Source organism: Cynara cardunculus, assembly GCF_001531365.2.
Source record: "Cynara cardunculus var. scolymus isolate 2C chromosome LG 1, CcrdV1, whole genome shotgun sequence".
Lineage (NCBI taxonomy): Eukaryota > Viridiplantae > Streptophyta > Magnoliopsida > Asterales > Asteraceae > Cynara > Cynara cardunculus.
Genome location: NC_037528.1, coordinates 47,695,420 through 47,712,933, shown reverse-complemented (window position 1 = coordinate 47,712,933; position 17,514 = coordinate 47,695,420). Strand labels below are relative to the sequence as shown.

The 17,514-nt window shown below is 33.5% G+C and overlaps 1 protein-coding gene across 2 annotated transcripts; it reads right to left on the bottom strand.

The window, feature by feature from the left end:
- Positions 1–3,088: 3,088 nt before the first annotated feature.
- LOC112523904 (WPP domain-associated protein) lies at positions 3,089–10,459 on the bottom strand. Of its 2 annotated transcripts, none has more exons than XM_025133578.1 (6): positions 10,345–10,459; positions 7,544–9,942; positions 7,301–7,427; positions 4,999–5,100; positions 4,680–4,758; positions 3,089–3,562 (listed from the first exon to the last, which is right to left on the bottom strand). In XM_025133578.1, exons 2-5 carry the CDS (start codon positions 9,925–9,927, stop codon positions 4,696–4,698), a joined length of 2,676 nt encoding a protein of 891 aa, XP_024989346.1. In that variant the 5' UTR covers positions 9,928–9,942; positions 10,345–10,459; the 3' UTR covers positions 3,089–3,562; positions 4,680–4,695. The 2 variants fall into 2 exon arrangements, with proteins under 2 accessions (XP_024989346.1, XP_024989353.1); XM_025133585.1 differs by having other exon boundaries at positions 7,544–10,080; positions 10,345–10,453.
- Between the last annotated feature and the right edge of the window lie 7,055 nt (positions 10,460–17,514).

Here is a 17,514-nt window from a genome sequence, read left to right as displayed (position 1 = left end):
TATTCAAGTATGTAAATAAAAATACACATATATTGATCGTAATTTCATTTATATAAATGAGTTTATAGATATTTTGATTATATATATTGAATACATACATACATATGTATGTGTGTGTGTTCAATTATTGTTATGTAAATAAAAAATAAGGTCATATGAGATAAACGAATCAAAAAAACAAATATTGGGTGTAAGCAATGAAAATGAATAGTCTAATTAATTTAATGTTTTGATAATAATTACATCAATAAAAAAACAAAGTTTGTGTTTTKTCTAAAAATTAGTATTGTGATGCCTAAAAATGTATCTTATTGTTGGTGTTTTTTTCTTACRAAATTACAAATTAAGAAACTATAAGAAAACATAATAAAAAAAATTAAGTGAATCCACAACAAAAGGAAAAATAATCAAAATTCTCACAAAATTCTAAAGCCTCAATGGAGACTTCTCTTTAATCCATGTTCCAATGTCTTAGACTTCTCTTTAATCCATATTCCAATGTCTTATTAYATATATTGATAAACTTGTGTATACTCTTCTGCCATAGATGATAGATGGAAAAGAAGAGGAGAGAGCGTACCTATAACTCGTACATGGATATGAAGAACACATAAATGAAAAAAACCTAAAGATTGAGGGATTTAGAGAAAAAACCAATGATTGAATGATTTAAATGTTAGAGTTGAAACATACCAAGAGAAGGGAAGGGTTTTTGAGTTAAATGTGAACATTAATTTGCAAAATTACTAAGGAAAAAAAATCAAAACGTGGAAAAGTGGTTTTTAGACGAGAGATGGAAAAGAAAAGCGAAGAGCGTACCAGTAATTTATAACTCGTACATGGAGATAGAGATGGAAAACACATAAATAGAGTTGAAACGTACCAAGAAAAGGTGGAAGCGTTTTTTGAGTTAAATGTACACATAAATAGAGTTGAAACATACCAAGAGAAGGGGAAGGGTTTTGAGTTAAATGTGAACATTAATTTGCAAAATTATTAAGAAAAAAAAAATCTAAATGTGGAAAAAAGAGGAAAATATGATCTCTACGTCGAGGAGATGTCACGTCAGCATATCATGATTCTGCTTTATAGATATATATAGATATAGATTATTTATCGTCTCTTAGGGGCCGTTTACCAAACACTTACCCGGTAAGTGCTTACCGGTAAAATTTAACATTATTATTTACTTACCGGGTAAGATTTTAGTCCATCAAAACGATATTATATGCAACAATTCACCTGGTAAGCAATTACCGTGGTAAGAGTCGTCGCCCTCACTTACCGGGTAAGACTCATAGTCCTTGTATCACTCTTACCGGGTAAAATTCTTAGTCCTTACCATATTCATCCGATGAGGTAATGTGACTTGGAAAACAGTTACCCGTGTAAGTGTTTGGTAAAGGCCCCTTAGTCATTATGGCCACTTAATCATTTTACGTCAAATCATTCATCATCTACCAAACAACCTTTTAGTCAAAATATTAAATATCATGGTTACCCAAAAAAAATATAATCTCGACTCATTACCAAATCCATCCATCCTTGCCAAGCAAAACAATTTACGGTGTGTTCGGTACACTCATGACACAACAATATATAATCTTGTCATCTTACGTTTGGCACAACATTGAAGTAGCACAAGACAAGACCCATGTGGACAAAAACACATTTTCTTTTTATCCCGTCAAATCAGGTGAAACAAAAATCAAGGAATTGAGACAAATTGGGTAAATTACTAAACTATCCATATCGAATTAAGACCTTAAAATCTCTCGCAATTCTTTCATCCGCTTACCCCACTCTAACCCATCCAGTTCTGTTTAGTCCAGTCTCGTTCATTCCTATCCAGTCTCATCTGCGTACCAAACAGAAACATGAAATGGAGATAATTATCTCTAAAGCACCAAATGTCGTGTATTATATACTACATGTTCTTCATCCATTTCCTTGTAGGTTAACCTACATCCACCAATTTTGGGAGGTAAAGAGACCATAGCACAGATGTTTCTTGGTCCTGGGAATCAAGGTTCATTGACAGTAAACCCTAAACCAAAACAAACCAATAAAGCTCATGTAAAGGTGGATTCTTATGAGGGTAGCGTGTAGAGATGCACATGGTTAACCATAAGGGTGGTGCCTGATTGGTTTGAGCTTGGCTCCAAAGACCAGGAGGTCCCAGGTTCAAATCTAATGAGAAATAAAAATCCTCTTGTGGCCACAGAGATTCAAAACAGGTGGTCGCCCTGGGATTAGTCGGCTCGCATAACGGGTTGGATATCCAGGTTAATAAAAAAAAAAAAGATGCACATGGCCTAGGCTTTTTCGGGACATTCCAAGCCTGTTAAAAAAAGCGCAGGTTTTTTCAGGCCTGGGTTTGGGGTTGAAAGAGGATCAGGCTTTTTTAGTCCAGGCTCTAACCGGGATATGAAAAAATAATTAGCGTTTGTGGCAAAATGGCGGGTCTGTCTATTCCTGATTCGGTTTGTTGACACTAGGGCCTATAGGAGGATCAAGTAGAAGAGGTCCATCAAAATCACATAAGCATGGATACATCATACATCTATGCCATAATTATCATGTCTAAAAAGGTTGTTTGGCAATTGCTTAATGATTTGGTGCAGAATGATTAACTGGTCAGAATTATTAAAAGACTCATGATATAGTGCAAAATGAAATATAATTGTTTGGTAATTGTGTACAATGAAATTAGGGCTCTTAATGGTTAAGGGAGATCCATGATACAAAATCATTCGGAGGGTTTTAAAACCATTAAGAGGCGGACCTTTTTTTTTTTGCCAAACAAGATTCACCTCTTAACGATTCAGATGTTGCCTTTTAATGGAAGGTAAACTAAGAGGCAAACGATAGTTGTCCCGTCTTTTATCCAGGTAGTAGCAACATTGTAGGCCCTGCTGAAATTGCTGATGGTACCAAAGGGTCATCGGCCCAAAGGTACTCGGGTTACCAGTAAATCTCACCCTCCCTAGAGGTCAAGGGTTCAAAAAAAAAAAAAAAACATTGCAGATGGCGGAGGCCAATTCTCTGGTTTAGGGTACTACTGCAACAGTTTACTTTAAAGAAATAACTCATAACTACATTAAATCTCATAATAAACTAAACCAAATGAACCCAGAAAAAACCCACACGAGGTAGGGTCCGAGGAGGGTAGGATGTATACAAACGTAAGTACAAGAAAGTTAAAAGCGGGCTCAAATTTGAGATGGGAGAAAAAACTAAGGGCTGGTGTACTATCATATATATATATACAAAAAGCCATGAGCCCATGGAAGCAAGGAACAAGGCAAAAGAGACCAAACATGAAGATGGAGTATTGGGGTGTGTTGTGTTCTGACACGAAAACATGGGCAAAAATGTAAAATCACATACGTTATCTACCTCACAGGCATGATGCCAAGTTCATCAACTACTTTTCACGGGTGATAGAACCTGCATGCTCTATGACTGATGTTTGCGAGACTCCACTGATCTCAAAAGTTGCTTTGGCAAAAAAACCAAATGGCTCCAGCAAACCTAGCAACCTCTGGCTAAACAGGTGCATCTGTATCATCAAATATGAAAATTTTCAACATCTATTAAGGCTATGTTTGGCAAACTAGCTGAAAAGCTAGCTATTAGCTGATAAACTAATTATGTTTCGTAAAGACTAGCTAATAAGCTTAGATGACAATATAAAATGATTTAAAAGAACATGTTGATAAATTAATTAGAAACATACAAGGGACATTGGAAAAAGAACCTGAAGCCTATTGAAACACTACTTGAAGTAGTTTTTCGAAAAACTAGCTTATGGGTAACCAAACAAAGCTTATTCAATATGCTCAAAAAATAAGCCAGCTTATGGTTGCCAAAATGGCCTAAAAGGGAGAAGATCCAAACTCCACAAAGTTGAACATTCTCTTCTTTTTAATTTTGTTTTTTTAAACGAAGCCGACCTTGAAACCAATAAGGAGACTCCTCTGTGAACAAAATGGCAGGGATTTAAATCAACGTAACAGACTCTTCACAAAATGGAAGGGAAGAACTGAATATGAAGATTTGCCTACCAGCTTGACAAAGCCTCGGTGCAAAACATTAACCTTTTTTGTGGCAAGGGGGCGTATGGTTAACCTAGAGAAACTATAAATTTCTTATTTTATAACACAGCATCTAGTTTTAATCATGTCCCAATTTCACAGTTTCATCTTTCAACCTCCATAAAAAACAAAAAAACATCATGATGCTTCCTGATCTCAGCTACAAATTACTGAAGATGAAAAATTCTTTTTAAGTTACAAAATAAATCTCATATCAAAATACCCCCTCTGTCACAAAGTAAATGTCCACAATAAAAAATTCACACAATTTTAGATATATAATTGTTAAACTTGTTAATAATGTGAATGAAAATTTTACTCTTCAATAAAAAATCACAGTTTCAAAATGTATAATTTATTCCACTAATGAACTTCTCCGTCTCAACTCTTAAATAAATGTACATCATAATTGAGGGTAGAATTGTGAATTTAGTGAACTGTAACTATCTACTAATGAAAGTGGACACATTTGGGACAAGCTTACATAGAAATGTGGACACTTGTTTTGGGACGAAGGGAGTACTAAATTATGGCTTAACTCACTACGAAAGTAGGCTAGTTCATGTATAAGAGAGTATATACCTTGCTCAAAGATGCCTCATTGTGCTTTCAAAGATTCACCACTTAATTCCCTCCTAACCAACTTCAGGATTTCGATAACCTGCAAAGAAAAGAAAAAAAATAGGTTATTGAAGCACCAAWTGAAAGCAAGACTGTTCATATTAGTTTATACCAATGATGTACACAGTCAACAAGGACATTTTGATCTGAATTTCTGTTTTTCGGAATAAGACATGCTATAATGACCATATAGTAGCAAAGTAGAAAAACACGGTTATATAGTTTTTGAAAAACGAAAGATAGAGAAATATTCTTGTTAAATAAATCATTCTTGTCTTACCCCCGGGTAATGTTGCAAGACGGGCGAGTAATGATCAAGAGCTATATATATCTTCTCAAGAAGGCCTAAAAGTGTTTCGACTTCATCACCCAAAAGATCAACCTGGATCCAAAGAAAATATCAAGAATTTAAAAAGACGATCTTCAAAAACTAGTTTATCATCAGCATAATGATGTAGAAAAGCAGCAGAAAGATGAAGGCTGGTGTAAGATCTTTTCAAATGTGCAAGCCTTCTTTCTCCCTCATCTAATTAATGATGGATATGCTCTATGAGATGTTCTTGCTTATTGGTTTGCAAAGATCTGGGAAAAGAATGACTAGTTCACATTCACGCAACATTGTATAATAACTTCACTCATTACAGCTGGGATGAACGTGGAGTACAGATGCACAAAAAAGCCCGAGCCGAGGCCTTAAAGCCTGATCAGGCCAATTTTATTTAAAAAACACCCATCCTAGAAAGCATGATCGGGACTATTTTCACACCCACAGCCCAGGCCCGGCCCGAATAAGCCTGGGCCTTGTGCATCTCTATAGTGGAGCAACAGGTTTACCACTTGTGACATCAAAACTCCATGTCGTGAAAAACAGCAACTTTTGGAAAGCACAAGACAAAGGCTGCCTACAAATAATTTCCTCCCCAACCAGCCAAGAAAGATTGGTGCACCGATATCACCTATTACTTTTAGTGATATACGAGAGTCACATCATATAGAATAAGTGGGAAATATATACTATTTCAAGTGAAAGAAAAAAGCCGCCCCGCCACAGCAGGCGGGTTGCTTCCTCTGTCGTCGCCGGGAAAAGAATGCTTTTGCATTCCAAGCGCAAGTAAAAATCCCATAAAGCATTTTCTTAATATAATCAGATGCATCAAGTAAAGCAAAATGGGTATGTTTCACATTACATGTATAGAGGGCATAAATCCACTCCAACGATTGAATCTTAAATTTTACATACCTCTTTTTAAACGGTCCAAATTTTTATATTAGTACTGAATATTATATACATATTAAAAGAAAACTAATTAGTCTGCTTCCAAATAAGAGGATATAATGCACAAATATCTAGTCTGAATGCCCGATCAATGCTTATTATTGTCACATAGTTTGGATCATGAACGCCATCAAGAAAATGGGAAAGGAAAAAAAAGACTCTGTAGATGATGCAATGTAAATTACCCTTCTTGCAACCTTGCAACTTACAGAAAACTACTTCATAACCTTCTCCATATATTAGAATATTCCTTATACACGATTTTAGCACCTAGCCATGTTGACAACAAGAAAATAGCAAAGCAAAAAGAAACAAGCAGAAGATTATGCTTCAGATTTTCATTATTCCATAACCTTTTTCGACCCTCCAATGACTGACATGGTTATGTAACTAAAACAAAACAGTCTAGTATGGGGACATTTGAATTGTGAAAAAGAAAATGCTTAGATGGCAAGGTCACATGAACACAAGGCATCACAATGCTACTTGAATTAGAAGCAGTCAAAAAGAATGGTTAAAGAAGAAGGCATCAAAAGTAAATAGATGAATTCAGGGAAACTGTATACTTATTTTAGCTCCTACAAAAATCTACAAAGAAAAAGCCTTCAACAAGCAGTCATCTAACAATCTCAGGACAACAAAACTTGGGACAAATTTTTATTAAAATTAGCTGCATTAACAGTTAATATGTGTCAAGCATCCATAGCTACAAAAATATCTCACCAACCTAATCATATTAAAGAAAAGACTTTGTGCCTTCTGTTATTCAGTACCATTATCACCTCCCATTTGTTAATGTTGTTTATAATTATGATATAGTTATGGCAGAATTGGAAAGAAAGCAGCTCAACTAAACAGGCTCACTTGTCAATAGTGTGGAAAAAGACAATGTCCCGCCAGGAAACCAACAGGAACACTTCAACAGGCAACTATAATGGTCTATATACTGGATAAGTCCCAAAATGTTTTAAATAACTAATTGATCTCATGAAGCAAGGAACAAATTTATAGAGCTCAAAACAAAGAAAACACAAACCCTATGAAAAAATAGCAGTATATTTACTGTAGGTGATTGAATAAAGTTATTGCACTCGACAGAATTTAAATGAGAGTACCAGAAAGAAGTCATACTGCAAAGGATTCTACATTAATGATTTTGTGTTCTACTACAGTAATTTAAACTCAAATGCAGATATAGCATCTCAGCTATAATGCGAACGTCAAATTTGATTGCAAAAATGAGAAACTGCTCTTTGCTACAAATTCCAAATGTAAGATTCATAACAAAAGAATTTCCAAGAATTACCTCATCCTCAGCCATTTGAAGGTCGGAACATTTACTTTCAAGCTTCTGTTTGTATAGGAGCCCTGTGCTTTTAAGTACGTTAGCTGGCTTGATGAGAGAACTCAACTGAGATCTTGAATTTTCCAACCTAAACAGTTTGACATAACCTAACTAAATCAGCCATGTCTATGAACAAGTCTATCTCTTCAGTTCAAAAGGAAAACGGTTTACGAAAGAACAATAAGGATCAAACTAAATGGAGACCTTGTGTTATTATTTGAAATATGTGTTGTTACCCTCCACTCAAAATCAACAAACTTTGTTGATAATTCATCGACGAGAACAACTACCGCCTCCATCTGCTTCCTATGTTCTTTCTCTTTCGCTTCAGTCAGTGACAGAAGACTCTGTTTCTCCTCGGAAAGAGCAAGAAACATGTTCTTATAGTCAACTAATGCTCTTATCTCCTCCATTGCCAGTTCAAGCTTCTGGTTGAGGGAGTTTATTTCCATTCTATCAGATACAAGTTTCTCTTCTGCTTTCGATAACTTGCCACCCATCTCATCCAGCTTCTTGTTGGTCTTCGACATCAGTGTTTCCTGCCAACTTGCCTGTTTTCTTAAATTATTAAGCTCGCCCAAAGCTAGTTCAAATTGTTCTCTTTCTTTTGTCAGTTCCCTTGCTAATGTTTCCTTTTCTTCAACTAGGCTTCTTAGGGAATGCACCTCACTCCTTAATCTTTCTCTCTCTTCACCTCCCAATTTTAGTTCAACCTCCCTTTCAATTGCCTTCTTTTTAAGGGAAACCAGATTTTCATTGGTGGTTATATATTCCTTGTGCAGATTCTCAAACTTTTGCTCAACATCGGCTAAAGCTTCTTTGAATACAGTATCCAACAGTTCTTGCATAAAAAATGACTCCATATATGTGTCTTCAATTGCACAATCACTAGTATCTTTCTGACCATCACTAGCTACTCCTAATAAAACCTCATAGATATCCTGCATTGCAATAATACCTAGCTCTGATTCTTCTTTCATGTCTTGGATCTGGCAACATAGCTTCCCAATAACACTTTTGTATACATCTTCCACAATCGAAGCTTCTATACATGTATCTGCCACATATGTTTCATGGTTCTTCACCAACTTTTGGAAGTTCGCAGCAGATGAAGCATGTTGCAACATCTTCTCAGAAGCAACTGAAAGTTGGGTTGATAGATGCGTCACTTCCTTCTCCTTAGCTGCAAGTGAGTCTCTAAGTTGGCGATTTTCTCTTATAAGAGTGTTAAGGCTGTTATTGAGAACATTAATGCTAGCAACACTATCACCCCTTCCAATAAATTCACCACTTTCAGAAAGGATGCCGTCCAATTTGGAAACAACTTCAGGAATCTTCCTCCTTAATATTTCAAATTCCTTATTAGGCAGAGAAAGGGAGCGCCTTTCACTCAGGTATTTCCCCTTCAAACTTATATAGCTCTCGGTCATCTGCTGCACCTTAGATTCATGTTCCCTCTTTATCTTAGATATCATATTGTTGAAAAAATTTACCAAATCCTCACCCTTAAGGTGGCTTAACTCAGCAGCATTAAAACTATCAGGAACGCTAGGTTTAGACTCGTCTGACATCCCATTTTCCCCCCATCTTAAAGACAGTTGACTCCTCAAGGGGTTGCCATGAGTATTATCCATATCAAAAGAACCATGAGAGACTAAATGCCCTGACTCACAACTTGGGAGCAACTTGATCAATGCCTCTAACTCATGTCGTAGACCTGAAATGTTGCTAAATTTCTTGGCCAAAACAATACTTTGACTTCCACAGCAAGAAGCATTTTGACCCCAAAGTTCCTCTTGAAACTCTTTCCGAATGGATCTAATGGAACTCTGTATTACCATATCCTCAAGTTCTCCTTTTAAGTCATGCTCCTGTTGCCAATCACTAAGTGACGTTTTAGAAAATATAAGCACGGTATCTACCAGCCTAGATATGTTGTTGATTGTCATTTCCAGATTATCTACGGTTTTTTCTAGACCCACACAGTTCTCATACTCCTTCTCTTTCAATATACCACCCAACCCCACCATTTCATGACAAGATCCATTTCTCTTTATTTTACAACCTCGGGCACCTTCAATCTGTTTCCTAAGCCTCTTAAACTGATCTGTAGCAGACTTTCTCAAGACAAGCGATGACTCCTTCATTTTATCATGCTTTATGCAAGCGTCTTCAAAATTTGCATACCCTTTAAACTCCACTGTGTTTGGTCCATGAGTTCCTTGCAACCACCACGACTCGTTTTGATCTCCATTCAAATTGAGACATTGCAGAGACCGCTTTAAGCTTGCAAGTTCCAATTCTTTTGCCTTGATTTTCTCATCTGCCTCTTGTTCAACAGCACTAACCATTCCCCTGATCACAGAATCACTCACCATTCGAGAAACCCTGAGTCGGTGATCTATATCTTCCATCATTATATCAAGATCTTCTAAAAGATCAACATCCACCCTGCCGCTGTTTTCTACACCAACCCCATCTTGTTTGGAATCGAATCCATTACCAGATGAAGTACAGACATTTAAATCATCAACTCCATCAGAATTATGACAAGCCATAGTAGTCTCTATCACCTCTTGACTCTCCATATTAAAAGATTATACCTGTGAAAGCATATAAGTTCATAATTACACCAACCCACGACTAAAACAAGAAACTCTCCAAAAGTCAACATTCAGACACCCACAAAGAAAGAGAAAAGTAAGCCGCACAAATTAACCGACTGATTACAAGCAACGTGCCTATAACATTCAAAAAATTTGAAGTTAAAGATGATTAGTAAGTAAAAAAACCTAAGAGAGATAAAATAAAAGAAATCGGGCTTGAAATTATAACAAAATTGAGTTAAAAATTAGCAGAAATTCAGCTTCATCAGTAACTAAATCCTCGAGTAAATATAGAAGTAACTGAATTCAACTTTTTCACGTCACCATTCTTCACACTCCAAATTGGAAATTGAAGAGCAAATAACAGAAATTAAAACAGCAAGAGTTACGAATACTTACAAAAGTAAAGATGATAAATTAATCGCCAACAAAAGCTGAAAATATGAGAATCTTGAGCCTTCCTCCAAATAGATGGTGCTGGAAACCACTCTCTCTCTCTGTCTCTCTCTCTCTCCAGTTAGGGTTTTGTTGGACGAGCAATTTTCGGTGTTTCGGAGAGAGAAGCGGGAGTGGTTAAAACATAGGAAAGACATAGCAGGCCCCTCACCTTTCATATATTTACATTTTGCTCCATCTTCTTTTGAAGATTTTTCATATCGCACAATACAGTGAGATAAATCTCAATTTTAGTATTTAGTTTTCATTTTTTTGTTTCTATAGGTATAATACGATTTTACGTGGTTTTGTGAAAACGATAATACTTTATTTTTGAATAAAATATAAATTTGAAGATATATACAAATTTAAAAAAAATCGATATTAGTATTAAATTAACAATTTAATAGTTCTCTTTTTTTTTGTGTAACTTCTTTAATTCAATTTTTTATTATAATTTAATTTAGATTTAATAACAAAGTAGTTTATTTTTGGTTTTATAATATATATTTTTATAAAGATAACAAGTAAACATTCTGTTATAACTCAATAATTATCTTAATTATATTTTAAATTGATGTTTATCTTGTATTTGATTATGTTTATCTGCAGTTAGTTACACGAATTCAAAAATTGAGTTTTAATAAGTTGTATTTACGTAAAATTACTTGTAATCTTGAATTTTAAGTAATATGCATCAACAAGCAGTACTTCATGCATAAAAAATAGTTTTTGAGATTTTTTGTCAAATGCTTTATAATATAGTATAGATAAATATTCTTTATAACTTTTTAAAATAAAGAGCTAAAATTTAAATTATAAAAAAAGAACATTCAAGTTTATAATAATATTAAATTATACTAAAATAATATTAATCATAGTTTTGTTGTTATTTGATCAAGATTTTAAATAGTCTGAGGCATGGTGTGGTGGCGAGGTCAAACTTTAAACCTTACGAGTTACGGCGACGTCATGGCGTTTCCAAAACGTGACTTAAGGCAGAAAATCTGTATATACGGTATATATATAGATGTCTATATGAGCCAGTGTATTGAACAATACCGATTAAAATAAATAAATTCATATAAGAGTATAAACAAAACAAGAAGCATGCATTCATAATCTGATATCGAATATACAGAATTTGCAAATATAATTTTATTAACGGCTTCATAATCCCTATAGCTGTAATCTAGAATTTTAATATCATAAATTAGATGTATCTTATAAAAAAAATTATCATTCCATGTGATCTTAAATCGTCATCGAAATTGAATTCAAAATCTTCATCATCTTCAACTTGTGGATAACGAATTCCCACTTCCAGTGAATAATTATAATCATCAATATTTGTATAAGCCATAGTTTGTATATATGTGTATGTGTGTGTGTGTGTGCGCGCGCGTGCTCAAACAAGAACACCTCCATTTTATGAAAAACATGAGAACATCATTATCACATGTGACAATACGTATGAGGGGACCCTATGATGTGCGAACGACGTAATCTACGACTTAGCCCGCGTCAAATATTGTTTGCGTCTATGATTTACCATCACATGTTATGGTCTTGATGAATTATAGTATCATATCGACAACACCCTTATCACATGTGATAATACATATGAGGGGGCTTAGTGGTGTAAGGGTCAAAAGCACATACAAATATTAATTATTGAATATGATTTATTTTATTTCAGATAATTAAGTGTAGCCATGAAAAACAACACAAAGCTGAAAAAAATAAAATGAATGAGCAAAAACAGTAATAAAATTAATATGGGAGAAGAAATTATCAATAGCGTAACGGTATGGAAGTGTTTATGTATTTTTGAGGTTTAAAGTTCGAGTCATGTGATGAATTTTTTTTATTTAGTAATAACATCATTGAACCTAAGCATTTTTATGTATAAATATATAACATAAGATATATATATATATATATATATATATATACACTTGGGATCATGTGAGACTAAGGGTTTTTCGTGAGAACTGTAAGACCAATTCTCAACCCTTGGATTAGATCTACAATATGACAATCTGAACATTCATAAACGCCACGAGACTTCTCAATAATAACAAAATTGTCACCGTGCAACCTTAAACCATTAGATCATTACATTATAAAGTTAATCAATGAACATAAATTGGTCTTATGGGTCTCACGAAAAACCTTTGGTTTCACGTGAACCCAGCCATACATATATATATATATATATATACACACTTAGGATCATGTGAGACCAATGGTTTTTCATGAGACTCGTAAGACCAATTTTCAATCATTGGATTAGATCTACAATCTGAACATTCATAATCACGAAATTGCCACGAGACTTCTCAATAATCACAAAATTGTCACCGTACAACTTTAGACCATTAGATCATTAGCTTATAAAGTTGATCAATGAATATAAATTAGTCTTACGTGTCTCACGAAAAACCCTTAGTCTCACGTGAACCCAACCATATATATATATATATGTGTGTGTGTGTGTGTGTACACACATATACATATACATATACACATCATAGTAGAACGAGAGAAAGGTCTGGTGCTCAACTCTAGACACCACATATCTCTTTTAGGACACGTGATTTACTTCGATGATTGTGGGACATGTATAATAAAAGTACTTTAGATGACGAACTCGTACTTTTTTCTTGTAAACTAAGATATGTAATTGAGTTTCTCACGATAATTATGAGACCGATATAATAGGAGAAATTTCGGATGATGATGACATGGCTTTTTTTTGCATAAATTATATATATATATATATATATATATATAGGGGAGCGATCAAATGTAAACCACTCAATTTGTACAAACCGTGCAAACCGCATTCAACCAATCATAATTTTTCATTTTGTTCATTTTTTTGTAATTATGAGAGGTTGATTAATCATTTTTATTGTGGAGGGTGTTAATCATAGATATTATCATCTTCATAATTTTAATTTTAGAGAAATACATGAAACAGTTTCATTAATGTTAGAGAAATACATGGAACAGTTTCATTAAGTATTATATGAAACAATTTCACAACCATATATGAAACAACTTCATAAAAAAAAATTATTATATGAAACAATTTCACAAGATTAAACAATTTCATGAAAAAATTTCATAAGATTAAACAATGAAATCGACAGATGAAAGTGGTTTGCACGGTTTACACAAATGAGGGCGGTTTTCATATGATCACTCCTCTATATATATATATATATACTCATTATTGTCTATATTTATGAATTCTGGTTGTTTGTCAGTTGCTGAATGGTTTGGTGCTGGATAGTTAAGTGGTCAGAATGGTTAAGAGGCTCTCATGATATAGTGCAAAATAAAATATTATTATTTGGTAATTAGTTACAATGAAATTATGGTGCTTAATGGTTAAGGGAGACTCATGATACAAAATTATTCAGAATGTTTTAGAACCATTAAAAAACAAACTTTTTTTTTGTCAAACAAGATTAACCTCTTAATAATTCAGATATTGTCTCTTAATTGAACTATTAAAAAGTAAACAAACAACCCTTAATATTCATCAATAAAATTATATAATTAATGTGAAGTGAATGCTATTATGAATTTTTTTAGAACACATAAAATAAAAAATTCATAAATATTATGTATATTTTGCATTTAGTTTATAAAAAGATAATATAAACAATACATTTTTAGAATTAAAACAGTCTACGATATCGTAGTTCCTAAAATATTTTGTAATCATAATATGTGAAATTGAAATTTCATACACACAGTCAGTATACATATAATGGCCCCTACTGAGTTGTATTACCGACAAGAAGGCGGGAATCTTAAAGTGAGATGTCATAATTAAATATGGATTTCATTAATTTTCATATGAAACATAATTATGTTTATTCCTCCGTGATGAATGTGGAACCAGTGTGACAGAGACACCTGAGAGGATGGCTTAAGGACAATGTACATATTAGTTTTACAACTGCTTTGTTTTAGTATGCCATACGAAAACTGATCACATTTGATTTTTTTTTTAGTTTTCATATGATGAATATCTGTATCATTTTTCAAAAACTAAGGGGTCGTCTATTAAACGCTTACTGGTAAGTGCTTATAACGAGAACCTGTGAGACGGCTAGTATACAAAGTGCGCGATCATGACAAGACTCGAGGGGCTTTATCATATTTAGTCGGAAGAGTTTAGGTAAGAATTCAAATAAGGACCTCAAGTTCTTAATTATAATTCAGTGCTCTCTGAACCGTGCGGGAAAAGGCTCGTCATATCACTTTATCTTAACAGATAAACATGACAAAGATTGAGAATATTACCCTGTAAGAACGATGATAAAGACCGAAAGTCTTATTCGATAAGTAAGAGTAACGACGTTTACCATGTAAGCGTTTATTGTTGCACATGATGTTGTTTTGATGAACTAAAATCTTACCAGGTAAGTTAAGTGAAAGTGTTGATTCTTACCAGAAAACAAGTCGTTTTGACGGGACGTACTAAACCCACTACGTACCACACCACCGGGCAATAAATGGCATTTTTTTACGTGCTTTATCGCCTCGTGCTTGTTCAAGAAAGAGATAGTCCCTTTGACAGTTTACTAGGTAAATGGCCTCTAAGTAACATCAAGCATTGCATAAAAATCTGATTTTTTTTCCATCGATACTTTACTCTTATTATTAATTATATTGATGACTTGATGCTGGTCATAACTTATACGTAGGTCATATTTGTTAGCTGCTTAATAAACTTAATAGGATTTACAGGTTATTCGGTCAACCATACATGATTGTTTGCTAGCAACTTAATGATATATAAAGTGGCTTACTCAGTAAACTTTTAGGGGAGAGACTTTATGCAGAAAAACAAGCTTATTCCAAACCCGCTCTTCCGAATTAAAAACCACATTTTTTTCCATCTATGAAAAAACTTTCTCAATATATACAGACCGATTAGTCCACACATACAACTTATCAATGTATGATCTAATGGAAAACCAACCAAATAGTAGAACCAATAAAACAAATAAAGATTCTTTTGCCGATATTATTACCAGTATTCTTTACTGGGTCAAGGCAGTTCTTTTGTATTATATTAGTATTTTCTATTTAATTTATATTAGATTAACCTTAGTTAGTGATCCTCCCATTAGCATTATTTATATGGATTTCTAATATACCTTTTTTCATTTATATTTATTTTATGTTATTATCATTTTCATATAAATAATTATTAGTGTAATGATAATAAAGTTACACTGATGGTGTCACATCAAACCTAATTTGTACCATTTTTTTATATATTGATGATTTATATTAATCATTTATATTTTTTTATACTTTATGCATTCAACTTTAAAATCTTTTAATATATAATTAAAATAATATACAGTACAAGTTACCAATACACATTATTACTTTTTTTTATGTTCCCAAAATATTTTTAACACATTTCACTCATGCATTCACCCTCTCACACCTCTATGTCTTCTCCTCATCCCCCAATACCTCTAGGTCTTCTCTCATTCAATTGCTTTAGAACTCTCGGTCTAGCTTTTAAATCTCTTGATTCTTTGCTCTTTGTGTAAATCGAACACATTTGTGGAGTCGTTTAAATATGTTGGATTTTAAATATATTGGATTTTAAAATGTCATAATTTTTTTCATCGATAGACTGTAATTGGAATCATAACTCTTATTTATTCAAATTTATTAATATGTAAAGACCAAATGTAACTTATATCATCGTTAAATATTCTCTAATAAAACCAGTGAAACTTTAAAATTGTTAAAATTCACGACTCCCACCGCATTGCGCGGGTAAACAACTAGTTTTATAAAGAATGAAATACAATTTCATTTCAAATCATACAAACTAAACACATCAAAGATTCTAAATCTTTCTGATTTCAAATCCTTATCTGAAATCCAAACTCGAAAACTTTCCCTCAGATCAAAAATCCCCTTGGTGTTGCTTGATTTTTATCAGTACAAGTGTTTTGTTTCAACTTTTTGATCGATTCGAAGTATCTATCAATCAATGTAATTTTATTTTTTATCTTAAAAAAGGTTTTTCGAGCAAACAAGGTGAGCACCTGAAATAACATAACCAAACAATTTAGTATCCAGTTTCAGACTCTGTGCTACATAACAGATCAACGAACTGAACATCTTTCAAATTCCGACTGTCGAGATCATGTTGTTTACTGGGAATTGAAAAAGGAAGAACAAGCAAACCTCGAACGAATAATTTACAACATTTTGTTATTGTGGAATTCGATAGGTGAAAATCCACTTTCTTGAATGAAGTGGACTAGGAAGGGAACCCAAATAGGATAGGTTTACGAAAGAAAGAACGAGGTTTTGACTTTTGTCTGTTGTGCCTCTCTCTTTCATTTTTCATACTGGTTAGTCAAGGTGACCAATTGATAGAAATGCTCCGACACTCCACTTTAATCATACGTATCATTAGGGGTGAGCATAGGCAGGTATCCACCCTATTTGACAGGAACCGGAATCGGAACCGGTTCCAGTTCCGGGTACCTGCTTACTAAATTATTAAAATTTTGTTATTTAGAAATAAAAAAATAAAATATTGCCAAAACACTAAATAAATAAACAAGGATACAAATTATACAGAATAATGGTTACAAATATTGTTTAATGATTACAAACCATAACAGACTAATAGTAAATGTTGAAAGTTTAACGATTACATACTATAATTGTAAATGTTCAAAATTTAACGATTACATACTACAAATCTAATTAAACACACAATTTGAAAAAATATGAATCATTATATCAAATTCTGAATATAGAGTTCTAAATTTTGACATAATTTAAATTTAGTATTAAAAAAATTAATTATTATTTTTAATTGAAAAATACCGGGCACCCGCCAGTTCCGAGTACCCGGTCCCGGCGGGTACCCGGCAGGTAATGGTTCCGAAAAATTGAGAACCGGAACCGGAACTATTCTCAATCGGTTCCGTATTTTAGGAACCGGAACCACTTATATCGGTTCCGGTTTGTTGATCCTCTCTCTCAGTGATTTGATGATAATCCCTTTTTCCTTTCGATGTATTTCTGTATCTGTAATTTCAGTTCCAGCGATCATACACTGAGCTT